This window comes from Dermacentor andersoni, chromosome 4 (genome assembly GCF_023375885.2).
Source record: "Dermacentor andersoni chromosome 4, qqDerAnde1_hic_scaffold, whole genome shotgun sequence".
NCBI classification, from domain to species: Eukaryota; Metazoa; Arthropoda; class Arachnida; order Ixodida; family Ixodidae; genus Dermacentor; species Dermacentor andersoni.
In genome coordinates this window covers 61,321,498-61,335,565 of record NC_092817.1, presented here as the reverse complement: position 1 = coordinate 61,335,565, position 14,068 = coordinate 61,321,498, and the positions used below count along the sequence as shown (strand labels likewise).

General features: G+C 45.9%; 1 protein-coding gene across 2 annotated transcripts in view; it reads right to left on the bottom strand.

The window, feature by feature from the left end:
• Positions 1-14,068, bottom strand: part of NAT1 (N-acetyltransferase 1) — a 44,879-nt gene that overhangs the window by 25,771 nt on the left and 5,040 nt on the right. For both annotated transcript variants that reach the window (XM_050183064.2, XM_050183065.3), the window contains exons 4-5: positions 13,129-13,533; positions 6,230-6,454 (exon numbers count right to left, since the gene is read on the bottom strand). In XM_050183064.2, coding sequence (XP_050039021.1) covers positions 6,230-6,454; positions 13,129-13,533 — 630 coding nt within the window. The remainder of the gene's footprint in view (positions 1-6,229; positions 6,455-13,128; positions 13,534-14,068) is intronic.

The window sequence follows — 14,068 nt, the reverse complement described above, 5'->3', positions numbered from 1 at the left end:
TTAGTCGTGAAGAAAACGGTATCTACACGGTCTGCGCCAACATGCGAGGCGTGGGTGGACGAAGTGTTGATGCTAGACGTACTGGGTTGCAGCTCAGAACTCGATCCGGCAGAATCTTCAGGCAGACCAGCAGCCGGCAACTCCGGGTACACGACAGGCTTATCCGTCTTCTATCGCGCATTTCACGGCCGCCTTCGCGCCTTGCCGAACGCTTGACGCGTAGTAATCTTCAGACGACGATCTCCTCCAGCCATTAGGGCAACGAAAAAGACGCTTTATCGAACGTTGTCGAGAAGCGAGCGGCCGAACGTTCACAGCGGCGCGATGAAACCACACAAACGCGCAGCGCGCACGAGAGCGACCAGCCTGTCGGGACCGCGGGAATCTGCATTTGAACGGCGCCAGACCAATAGGAGCGAGGCGCGCGGGGGGCGTGCGTGCTTTGGCTAATCAGCGGCACGGGCGCATCCTTCAGGAATGACGCGATAGCGTCGGTTCCTCCTCACCTACGCAATTTTGAACCGGCGCAAAATACGCACAAAGAAAGCAGCTTCCAAACAAGCTCAATATGGCGCCCGCCGGCCAACGCGTTCACAAATGACGACGGCGCGAAGTTCGAACATTTTTGGCAATCTTTTGCTAATTTCGCGGCCACCCTGGCCCGTATAAGTGTGTTTTTTTTTGTTATTTTCCGATTAAATTTAGGTTCTAGATTTCGCGGAGGGATTCTTGAATGTATAAACGTAGCGAAAACGTACTTTTCCGAAAATCGACTTTCTTGCGATTTTTTGACATTTCAAGACCCGCGTCTCCCCTTAAGGGGGCACACGACTCTTGAGGCGAAAAATTGTGAGAAATTGATTTTTTGAAAATGACATTTCAGTACCTACAGCTACTATTCCTTTAATTAACCAAGTTTCCCATCTCACAGAAGAGTATTTGCCCACAATATGAATTTATAAGGTGACTTACCAAAATTTGGCGCAAAAACAACACTTTTTTATTGCAGTGCATAGCTCTTCCTACGCGTACGATCACAGCCATCTTGGTCTTGTTGGAAAAAGGAGCCTTTCTTCAATTGCCCGCCAAAAGTGACTGCCAGCTCGCCGGTGACATTAAAATCCGGGGAGAAGAATGTCGAAATGCGCAATCCCATTCGTCAACTAGTGCGCGTGACCAGAAACGCGTGCTGTGGTTGGTTGCAAGAGGTTCCTGTTGTCTGCTCCATTCTGCAGGAGACGCGATGGTGCGTCTCGCAGGTTTTGCAACAAGTGCGCAATGATGTCCGATCTACCGGTGAAGTTCGCCACGAGGCACAAGTTTGGCAAAAAGAAGAAGTGATCAGCTTATAACTTTCAAAAGAGTTCAATTCCTTAGGAAAACATCGAGAATAGTCCACCGCCAACCACAAGTGACGCCAAAGCCGTGGACGACGCCAAAGTAAGCCTAGCCAGCTCACCAACGAGTGAAAGTGTTAGACCGCGGCCGCATTCGGCGTGGCGCTTGCGGATTTGCTGCAGAGCGAGATTAATGCTAAAAGTTCTTGCTTCAACGCCAGCAACAAAGCGGAAGTTGGATTTCCTCACTCGCACCGACACTGTTGCGGCCACACCAGTCAATGCCGAGGCAGGCTTTGCTATTGTCAGTAGGACTCCGTGAATGCACTGATGTTTGTTAAGTGCAAGGTGTGCGGTGGTAGCGTCCCAGCAGGCAAAAGCGAACGGGAATATGGCCTCGCCATAAAGGTCGTTATCATGTGCGCGTGGCTGCGGCGATGCAAGCCACCGGGAATCTGCGAACTATGTTTTTGCCACATTTGGTTGGCCGTTGTCAGAGCGACTACATTCCTAGTGGCATTCAGCCACTTTCACTGCAAACTATTGCAAAATTCTTTCTGCACACTTGATTAAAAGTGAATATGTTTTCTTTTTCAAAACATTGATTTTTGACTACTTGTTGATTTGCAGCAGCAGTATCTCTGCCTTCAAGGCAGGCAGAGCCATATTTTTTTTGTGGCTCGTAGCCGAGTATGCCAAGTACACAATGGTAGGACCATATTTCGCAATTTATGCTTCAATATTTTTCAGTTCTGCTTTATATAAGCAGACAGTAAGGAACCCACATTTGGAACAGTGAAGATTAAATTGCGATAATTATTAATATTAGTTATACCAGAAAAGAATTCCTATCATTGTGTTCCTGATGTTTTCTAGTACCTAGGCATGTGAAAATGAATTTTTGTAGCGTGGTTATTTTCCTATTTCTGCAAACGATGAACAATTAAATTCATTTCTCTTCAGAAGTAAATGGCCTATTGGAATAAGAATTACATATTTGAAATCAGTACAGAAATCTTAATAAGGTTGGAAAGTTTAATATTGATGAAAAAGTTATTAGATCAATAGCAGTGTCCCCCCTAAAAAGGACTGTCGTGTTGTTAGTGCGGAGAGAAAGGAAATGTCCTCGGCAGCTTTTCAAGCAGCTGCAAAGCGGAGGCAGCGAGGAAATCCCCAACCAGAATATTCCCCTGGAACCTTCAGAGCCATTGGCTATGACAATTTCATGCATGCAGGAGAGTAAATCACTTTTGTCACATTGCGACTAGTTTTTTCCACTTTTCTCAACACATTTTTTGGTAATCAGCAATGTTCTGGGAGGCATAGTTACTTGCCTAATCATCCAAATTAAGAATTTTTTGCTTTACCTGATAGCTAGGCTTCCAGGGAATGCATTAAGTCTACAATACCACATTCTTGCACCTTGAAATATATTGAAATATTGAGGAAGTTACAAAAAATATTACATGTCAAGTTACAACCAAGAGAACAGAGGTACAAACATGAGACAATGCTTATTGCACTCCTTGAGAATTCAGGGATACGTTCACATAACTTTTACATTTCTTACTGCAAAACATTTTCTGCATGTCATCCGAAAACATGGGAACAGGAAAAATTGTATGAAATATTTTTTCATTATATAGAGAAAAACTGATTACATATTTGCATCAAGCACATTAAATTACATGTTAACTACAAATTTGATTCCACTAGCAGCAATATTATTAATGGTATTGCTCGAGGCCAAATCCCCTCTCAAGAGGAAATGCTATTCAAAGAAACAAAAATTTTACTAAATTGAAAATACTGCCATTCACAGTTTTTTTTGTGATAGCAATTATATGGACACTCCAGGCGCATTTCTGCTGTCTCCGTCAGCAGCAAATTGGCATTTCATGGCCGGGCGCAAGGGGAAGCAGCGATTGTGGCCCAATCTCGGGTGCAGAAGGTATGAAAGCGGGAGGCAGCGCAGAAGGGAGAGAGGGTGGCTTCGACTCCTGCCAAGAGTGCATACTTTGCACGGTTGCGCGCCGTATTTCGAAGGGGATCTGCAGACAGCTCATGCCTTCATGGGTGATGTGTTCTTGCAGCTGTTGCGTTGATGCAAATAGACAAGGGTAACTTCACTCACTACTGCTGCTGTGCCTGCTCACACCAGCATTTTAACAGCGAGTGTCTGCGTTCATCGGGTGTGATGTGTTCGCCTTTGCGCGTGCGCACTGACACCATGCTCATTAATTCAGTTAGCAAAACAGTTAAACCTCGACATAACGTTACCTATATATAGCTTCTGGTCAATGGAACATCACGTACTTAGGACCTCAATATAACGAAGTGTGTTTGTATGCAATTTCAATATAACGAAATTTCGCTTCAGCAGCAAAGGAATGCCACAACGCTAAATGGAAACTTCCGCTCACCCAGACAGTCAAATGACTGAATTACAGGTGGCCTCTTGCAAATGAACCTCTCAAATCGCAGGTGGGCCAACAAGAGCGCCCGCAGCCTCCCCAGAAGTGAAGGCGCATCATGTTCGGTATGACGTCTAGCTGCGATAAGATCCTATTGCGCCCCGCGCACTTTGTGCTTTAGGTGCGAGTGAAAGTGTGAGGGGGTGCGAAAGATGGCGGCTTCGCGCACAAGCAAAGGGAAAGAGGGGGAGGGCAGCGAGCTCAAAGTGAGATGATCAAGCGCGCGCGTGAGGGACGGAGGTAAGTTGGCACGCATCGCAATTTCTGCAAAATTCTGCTGCGCCTCTCAACAGTGTGCGCACATACGCAGGCCGCCCACCCTGCTTTAGACGTACTATCTGCCGTGTGTGCAAAGAGTGGGGAAGCCAGGGCATCAGGTAAACGGTCTTCCTGCGCATTTAGTATTGAAGGTTGCACAATAGAGTTTCGGTGACCCGTTAAAAAGAGAGGCAGACGAAGCATTCGCTCCCCCCTGCTGCGCTTTTCATGATAGCACTGTCCGAGCGCGGGCGACGTTATCAGCCACGGGGACAGAGTGCACACCGATTTGTGCCGCCGATGTGAAGATGTCGACGTGGCATGACACCGTATCATTTGTCGCCGACTCCCAAATCACTAAAATGAACTGTTTTCTCATTCAAGTTTGCTTTTTACGATTGCCCGTACAATTGGAAAATTCTGCGGCCACTGTACTTATTTGCACAAGAGGTCAAATTTCAATACGAAATTTCTACATAACAAAGTAAATTGCAGATTTTACGTAATTCGTTATATTGAGGTTTAACTATATATAAGTGAATGTTTCCAAGTTTATACAGCTAATAAAATACTATCCTTACTTCCTATAGCTGTAACCTAGTGCTTTCACAGCTACTTCCAAGAGATACTGCAATTTCAAGTAGATATCAACACTACATATCTTGAGTATGTATGCCAAATTTTTTAGTATAGGACAACATAACTGTACGAAGTTACTCTCATGCGAATTAGTTGCAAGTTTAATTATCTTTTATTGCTTACTTCCCCTAATTAAACATACCCTTTGGATAGATGTCACACTTTTGGAGTCTGCAAACAGGTGTACTGTCCCCTGTACCCACCCCTCATGTGATGTCCCTTGTGGGACCTTATGAGGTATAATAAATTTTATAGAAGCTACAGCACCATGCTTTTCACAGAAATTTAATATACAAGGAACTGCCTCTAAAGACCACTACATTTTGCAGTTGTGTAGGAATTAACTAGAAAAATAGCTACACAAGTAATGACATATTTGAAATCTACGTAACTGCAAATGACAGTATCTCTAGTACAAATAACTTTTTTCAAGTAGCATCTCGCCTTAACATACTTGTGCAAATATACAGCATCTTGAAATAGAACTGAGGTTGAACAGCGAAAATAAAACAAGGACATGAAGAAACATACCACAGGCAACTGCAGTCTTACTAATGGCAATTTGAAATGTGTTATATTTGATTTCTTTTTTTCTGGGTGGGGGGGGAGTGAGCATTTGCCACAACACAGCTGGGGAATATTGGGGCTTTGCACTGCCAGTCGATTTACTTAACTTTCAGTATTCAGAGCAAACAAATTACAAGCGTGCATCATTGACAGTTTAAGAATGTCGCACTAACCCGATGGCTCACAGCAAAGGCAAACTAAGGACAAAGTTACACCAGTCAATTTCTCAGACCAGCTTTATTAGAACTTCATTGCAGCACCACCAACTTCTCTATAAACTCATTATGGATTTTATTTTTTATTTATTATTATTATATTATTCTTATTATATTTTATTAGCAGCTTTAGTTTTGAGTACGGAGTTTCCGGCTAAGCAACTTCGGCCAACAGTGATCGTCTTGATTAAACCAGAAACAAGAGGACTACAAAAGCTTGGCATGCAACCACCATTCTTTTGAAGACATGATTCTATACAATACACGAACACAAGTTCTGTACAACACCAGAGGTGGCTTGGGGTGAATGTTGCATCCAGTGTTCAACCCAGTTTTGCCTCTCCATTACTGAGAGTTTGCAAAAGATACTTTTGCTTTCATGAATATGCTTCTGTGTATTTTGCACATTTAGATGAAAAATAAACATTTCCTTCCGAGTATTTATGTATCATTCTTAAAAGGTTAATGTCTTTATAAATATAGTAGGAAACATAACGTCCCTATACTTGGCCTCTGTCACTGTGCTCAAGTTCACGATGCAACAAATGACAGACTGCTTCATATTGGCAAGCAACCCACATTAGTCATAATACTACTTTAGTGGCATGGCCATGGAGTAAGTGCCTGAGGGTATTCTGGAATTTCACCCACGGAATCAAGCTTGGTAAAATGGTTGCCTACAGAACACCCTGTGCACACAAATGGCCAACAAGAAAGTGTTTTTACTAGGACTCCCCACCTTGGCCTGTGCCAGACCCTGGGTGAGCCACGGGCGGCCTTGAGTGCGGGCCAGCTGCTGTAGCACCAGGAGGAACAGCGGGTAGTGCTGGCCCTGGGGCAGCGCGCTCGCCACATCGGAGAGGGTGATGAGCCCCTTGGCCACACCACGAGCCACGTGCCCTGCCACCATGCTCTTCACCAGGGGCATCTCTGCCTCCAGTGCTGACATGCGCCCAAACACCTCCTGCACAATGAAGGGTCACAATATGAGCAACATCAATTGCATTTCTTAATTCCCGTAGCTATATGGCACTGACACTTCAAGAGCAGCTGGGAAAGATATGGTCAGGAGCCACATTACGCAAGAATTCTTTTCATTTTACATTCTTTCTGTCCATACTTGACCAGATCAGTGCGAGGTCTTGCCACCACCAGTATTACCCACTTATGCAGAAGTGGCAACAGTAGAATCTAGTGAAAATGCATGCTGCAAAAACCAAGTAGCTGTATGTAAGCCATGTTAATTTTCTGAAGGACCCAATTTATAGGAATTAAAAGTATGAGGCTTCATGTCCCAAAGCAACAGGAAAGGTATGAGACAAGCTATTATACGGGTGCATGCATGTCTATGTGTATGTACACAAGGGGGCAGGCTCCAGAGTAATTTTTCAACTAGTTGAGCTTGTCTATTAATCTAGACGAGTATTTTTGTATTTGGCCTCATCAGATTGTGATCACCATGGCTGGAAATTGAACCAGCTACCTGTGTAGCAGCAGAACGCAATAGCCACTGCGAGCTAACACAGAAGAACCTCAATCACACGTTCTGATGAAAAAAAAAAAAGCGAGAAAGAATGTTGCTAACCAGGAAAACGTACAATCCGAAGTAGCCCAAAAAATTTGACAGACTCAACTATTGTTGACATCTACGTAATACGAAGCGTCGCTCCTATCGTTGCCGCCCGAGACGCCAATGCGTGTAGAGTTGATGGTGCTCCGGTGGTCCATTTTGTCGTTTTCTGTTGCCTGGCGTTAAGAAGGCGACAGGAAACCGAAACGAAACCAAGCTTGTGGTGGGCGATGCCAAATGCCCCCAAAGCGAAATGCAATGCCCACATTGCGCAACAGCGGCACATTTGGATTATCTCCTAAAAGCATGCAGCACACTACGAATGGCAATAGGCACCACGCGCTGTAAAACAGATAGGTGAAGATGCTTATCGCAATAATCTTGGTGGTGATAGTTGTGACTGCGTCGTGCGACGACCAGGGCAGAGATTTGCTGGTACTGGAATAAAAACCGCGCGCCGCCGTTTTTACGAGAGACTGGCAGCTATATAGTACTGTTCTCGATCACGCCCGCCTCATATCTTCTTGTTCTCATGGGATCTAGCAGCCAGAAAATGTCTACGGATCGGATCTCAGTCTGCAGTAGGGACTGGCGGCGGGTTTTGGTTATTGCCTATTGAAAGCCTATGGCACTAGGCATTGAAACAGATGGGCGAAAATGCTTATCGCAATAGGATTGGTGGTGATAGCTGTGAATGCTGCGTGCGATGACCCCGGAGATTTGCTGGTGCCGGAATGAGAAAACGAGTGCGCGGCGGCGTTTTCACGCGAGACAGGTGGGAGAGTATTGCGGTGAAGCTAACGCAGCGGGCAGCTACATACCATTATTGATCCCGCGTGCCTCGCGCATCATCTTGTTTACACTGCATCTAGCTGCTCGAAAAGGTATCATACGATCGCAGTTAGGCCACATATTGAACGTTGGTGCCGAAAAATCTCATTTTCCGGGAAAGTATCAACGAGGTTCTACTGTACGTACAAACAAATAAGCTTTCTAACCCTCTGGATCTGCCTAGACAAAGTAGCACCTGCCGAACGTGTCTGCATGTGGCCTGAATTATTAATGGTTAAGGTTATTTTTAATCCTTGAGGAGCTGATGACAACGCATTAGAGGAGCAATCTTTTTCCTCACTGCTTCGTACTCTGCAATGTCGCATGCGCTGAGCACACAGCTACCGCTCTATGCATTGTGTGTCAAAATGGCATCTTCACGCAAACAAAGCGTCAGATGTACATAAGCTATATGCTTGAACCCCAAATAATATGCAAACGCGGCCTAAGTTCATTTTACAATATGCTGTTTAAACGGTTAATACCATTAGCAACAGTCGAACAGGATGACACTGCTGAATTCGAAAGCGGCTCTCAGCTTACACAACTTCGGAGTTGATCCCCTCTCGTGTTACAAATAGCGCTTGCAACCACTAATTAAAAGCACCCAGTCTCTCGCTCGCAGACAACTGGTATGGAGATGCGGCGTGCAATGACAAATACAATGCAAACTCTTTCCTAGAATGATAAGTGCAAGTGAATAGGGAAAGACAGGATGGGGTCAGATTTGTTCTGACCACTTCTTGGAAACAGTGAGAATCTATGCTATAAACAAACCCGACTGCACAGTCTCGCTCAACCCCATGCAGCGAATTTTGAGATTACAGTAAAACCTCGTTAAACCGTACTGGCTTAAACAGCTGTTTCATTTTATATGTAGTAAAGTCAGATCCCAGATTTGGCGGCCATAGACCATAATGCCTTTTGTATCCGCGTAAACTGCACCAGCGTATTGCGTATGTATCTGTTAACACGTACCGTATTTACATGATTGTAAATCGGCCCCCCCCCCGTATCGCGGGACAGGGAAAAACAAAGACCATACCTGCGGGCGCATTCCATAACGAAAATTTATCAGTAGCTGGCATAGTCACTGGACTACTCACTAGTACTGCCATCGTCATTGCTGCTACAGTCCAACAGCCTGTCGCCGTCCAGCGAAATTCCAGATTTGCATACATAAGTGCATTTGCATACAGACGCAAGTCCACGCCGAAAGCACCCAACCACACACGAGCCATCAGGCTCTTTTGACATGTCCAGTTGGCGTAAGTTCGCGGTCTTCTGCCGCCAGCCACTCGTACTCACGGCGGAGCAGGTCCTTAAAAGGTGAAGATCCAGGCTTGTCTCATGACCATGTCACACGTCACGTCACTGGCAGGGACCGATCACACATTTCGGCGACTTACTGTACTACGCTGCAAGCTTCGCCTTCAGCTCCGGAAAGCACCCCGACTTCGGCCCACGTAAACCTCTTCACTTGTCATCACAGGTGAAAATTTTGCTTCGCTGTCGTCGCCACTCTCGCACCATACATTAAGAAACATCAAACTTGCGGCCCGCTGCGCAGTTATTTGTTTCTTCAGCTTAAAAGATGGCAGCCCTCTGCAATGCCACTGTGAACGAGCACCGAATGTTTAGTGGACTGAGCACTCGTGACGACTGAGGAAGCATGGAAGTGGCATGTGGCCGCCAGTCAATCGAACGCATAAAACTAAAGAGCTCCAGGGAAATAGAAACATGCGAGCTGCGAGCGGTGTCTGCTCTTCCATGAACTATCGATACTCCCCGCAAACGCCGATGTTCTGAGGGTGCCGCCGAAAATGGAACAGCGGCACTTCCACGAACTATTGATACCTTCACATGAGTGCTGTGTGCACTGTAAAACTCAAAAATGTTGAAAAACCCTTTCGAAAAGCGAACAAACGCACAGGATAGCGGAAAGCTACGGGTGGAGCCGTAGAGCAAACATAAAATGGGAACTACATTGTAGCGCCCCCGATATCCCTTTGGTCTCTTTTCATTGCGGTGCCATGTTTTGGTTTTGATTGTAAGTCGACCCCCCCACTTCAGATTTTAAAGTTTAAAAAATGAGGTAGCTTTCAATCGTGTAAATACGGTAGCGTTGCCACTTTTTGTCGTGCAATTACGGTGGTGCGTCGTCCCCATCAGGTGGTCTGTCGGAACAACAAGCCTCGGTGATCGGAACAACGGCCTCCAAGCACTGTGTGCGTTTGCGTGTGAAGCCACATCATTTCAGTGTCGTGCAAGCAAGAACTCATCATGCCGAAGCTCAGATACACAACACCGGGAGCACAGCATTAAAAAAAAAAAAAAAAAATTGGACCATTCATGCCGTCTAACTTGGCACCATATGGTGGCATGAAGAAGCCTGCGCTGGCACGCGACAGGCATCTACCATTGACTATGGTGTATGGCATTTGGAATGCGAAGTTGCTCAACAACGCTCCTGCGACCTCAAAAATATGTCGGCTACAAGGTTAGACTTTTCGGCATCGTTGCCTCTGTTGTTGCCGAAGTGTCACCTAACAGTGATGAGGACGACATGGAAAGCAACAGCACGGCCGATTCAGGCCTGACAGTGGCAGAAGCTGCGTGTTATGTCAACCTCATGAATAAAACTGTCGCGACGAGAACATCACCCTGCAATGAAAAGGCGTGCCCCGTGACTTCTGCAGTGCGGCCGTGCCCGTGCATGGAGAATATGCAACGCAAACGAGGATCTGCCATGTGAGTGTTTGCTGAGAAGAGGGGGCCGACTGAAAAGCTGGCTCGCAGCTTCAGTAAGTTTGAGGCCATTGTCGTCGCTGCTACACCGTGGCAGCATCAAACGAAAATAGACTTGTCAAGCAAAGTGAATAAATACTGCATGCTTTTACCCTTTATTCGCACTCTCTCCGACTTCAGTATTTGGCAGGTAAGTGTGCAATCTCACGCTATTTCGGTTAAGCAGTACTACAGTTTACTAAGTACTTTTTCTGAGCTCTGGCCGATTACAGTTTACCGAAGTTTCACTGTACTGCTTGCAATCTTGCATTATACCAGCCTTGTGCATTCAACCAGCCTGGACGTGTGCCAAAGTTCAAACGCATAACACAGTAAACACTGGCATGTGTGCTTGTTTACCTTTCTTTGGTGACCACTGTTCACTGGCTAACAAATGTTAAAATGTTATCGCTCAGTGCAAGACTTGCCTGCATGATTTGGAACTTACACAAATGTCCTCATTTGTAGCGTATGTCCTCTCCAAACCTTGTATATTATCATAATGCATGCGCGACACAAATTGTGTAGTATAGTTGCTGACCGATAATTCGGACTCCACGAGGAACGTAAGTCTGAACTATCGGATGCCCGAAAAAACGAATGTATCCAAAAAAGATCACCGTTTTAAGGTGCCTGTGCATGGAACGAATGGTCGATGCATTGCTGCACGCACTTCCGCTTACATGCAACTAAGTCTGCCTGCATTTCTGCCAGTTTTGAGTTTCGCTGTACGCCAATGCAAGGACTACAAAGGCTTGCGGAAAGATCCGCATGTGGAAAGCTCTGGAGCATACGGCACATCATCCGAGTCAGAGTCTGTTTGACGGTGGGAGAACTTGCACAATTACTTCGTCATCGTTTGGCACACGACGAAACCATGCCGTTGGGGTCTGCAAAGTCTTCAAATCTAACAGCGTCAGGCATTGGCACACTGCAGCCCAGCAGGTGATCAATGATGTCCGCATTAGGGTTCGTTGTGGTAGGCGGCAGTTCAGTGTCTTCAGCTGCGGAATCGGGCTCATTCGGACTGCGACGGCACCGTTCGTGCCATTTGACGCGGCCTATATATAACTTCACGAGAAAGACTTGAAGCCAGCAGAGCCGTCTGGAATGCTAACTAACCAAACAAGCACAGCATGGCAGAACACTGCGCAATGCAAACAAATGGAATGGCAATAGTGGGCCATGCAGATTTTTGAACTGCAGACCGCAGACTTTTGGAGAGTGAAATGCTCAGACTCCATAAAGACTCTTCAAGAACAGACGCTCCAGAGCTATCAAGTACAATGCCATTTTGAAAAGACTGTACGACAATATTGTTTTGTGATTAGCTGGCGGAGTAATACAACCCTGCACGGTCCGTGTACCTTGGTGGCTAACTGCTGTTATTCTTAAGTAGTATTCTACTATAGAAATCTTTATTTTACACTTTCGCTTGTTTACTTGTTCTTGGCAGTGTTCTTCCTGCGCCTGTTTCCTGTGAGTCCATTTGATGAGATTCCTTGTTTGCCAAATAAAGGACAGGTATTTTGCATGCCTACATGTGAGATACGCCTAATTTGATTTCTCTTTTGCAGGTTTACGAGTCTTTAAGGCAAATGGTGGATGTTATTCATATTTGTACCAGTAAAAGCACCCCACCCTCATTTGCATAGAAAAGTTACCTTGGGCTGTGCTCCCCCGGAAAAAGAATCCTGGGTATGTGCCTGATTCGACATTACGGCTTTTTTTTCTTGGCTTCAGACATTCAGGGGTCGGCTTAGAATCAGGGCTGACCTAAATTAGAGTAATTAGAGTATTTAAAATTACCACATTTAAATACATAAACTATGCAAGTTTCACCAAAATCAATAAGAATTAAAAAGCTCTGAACCGCAGGGTTCCCCCATTAACTTTTGAAGCAGCGGGCAGCAACAGTCCTTGTAACCACTGCTCGAATGGCCCCATTACAAGCAATACATTGATTTCACGATGTGCAGGTCGCATGCACAGCACTGACGACAGTAGTCCTCGGTGGCACTGTCCCTCTGTACTTGGGTCCGAGGCAACATTGATGCGATTGCAGAGCCCAGTGCCATTGTGGATTTTTCCAGTGAAATTCAAGAGGAAGTTCGGGGCTGCACTTTCTCAACCTCACTCCTGTTACTCTCAACTCCTTGCCTTTGACCTCTAGGGATAAGCAGGTTTGTCATACCACAAGCTTTTTACTCCTATAAGGACTACTATTACAAGTACCGGCATGTTCTGTGGAAACATTGTGAAACTCGTGAAATCAGTCTAATTCAAGGAGCTGTTCTTTCGAAGGCCCTTCCTATACAGCTTTATTAAATAGATGCATAGTGTGCTTTACGATCAGATTCTGCTCGCCTCCACAAGTGATAGCCGAGGAGCACCAACAAGCTAACATCTTAGTGAGTGCACAAAGCGAGTTCTTAAAATGTTGAACTTGCCTGCAGGGCTTCAAGGTAGGCCGCCCCACCATCCTTCTTGTAGGCTAGCGCCATCTGGGGTAGCAGCTCAGCCTGGGGTTTGTCCAGGGTGGCCAACATGGCATGTGCCAGGGCCTCTGAGAGGAACTTCCGGGGGATCTTCAGCGCTTCAAAAGCTCTGCTTGCCTCGTCTGGCAGCCCATTGTCGCTGCCCCCAGGAGGAGTGGTGGTACCATTGTTGTTGGTCGTATTGTTGGCAGTGGTGGTGCCCTGCTGCTGTTCAGCACCATTGGAGAATTTCAGGGAAGCCAAGAGTTCGTCCACCCGTGCTATCACCTCCTCACGGGTGGCCCCCTTCTCACGTTCAGGAGCACTGCGGTTGGCACGGTTCTTGTCTTGCACCACTTGCTTGATCACTATAGGGGGCTGTGGCAGGAAAACAATTGTCAGGAGCCGATAACAGAGGCAAGAAATTTACTATCAGGATGCCATACTAATAACCTGCAAAGGCATCTACAGAATTATGGCGCCTGATGAACACTGAACTCGGCTGAAAAAGTTGCCCTAGAGAGAAGACTGGCCTACTGAGACCTGCTCTTGGTCATGTACAAGTACGCTACATTCACAGTAGACTGCATGGAGACAGTCCCACAGGATGAGCTATAACACTAGTGAAGTGGCATTCTCAGTGAGCGACATAACTGCACTTTCACCAAACTTGAGTAGACCTACGCCAAATAACGACATGCTCAATGTACAATACTAAACAATGTTGACTGCTAAGCCTACTCAGATGACAGCAAAATGCTGTCAGTTCTTTAGTCATGTTGGTAGTCTGCTGGCTGAAAAAGCTGAACTAATGCAAAGTTTCTACTGGATGTGCACTTGTTGCACAACTTAGCTGGTACAGCTCAGCTGCTACACCTAGCTGTTTAGGATTGGCACGGAGTATTGTGCCGAT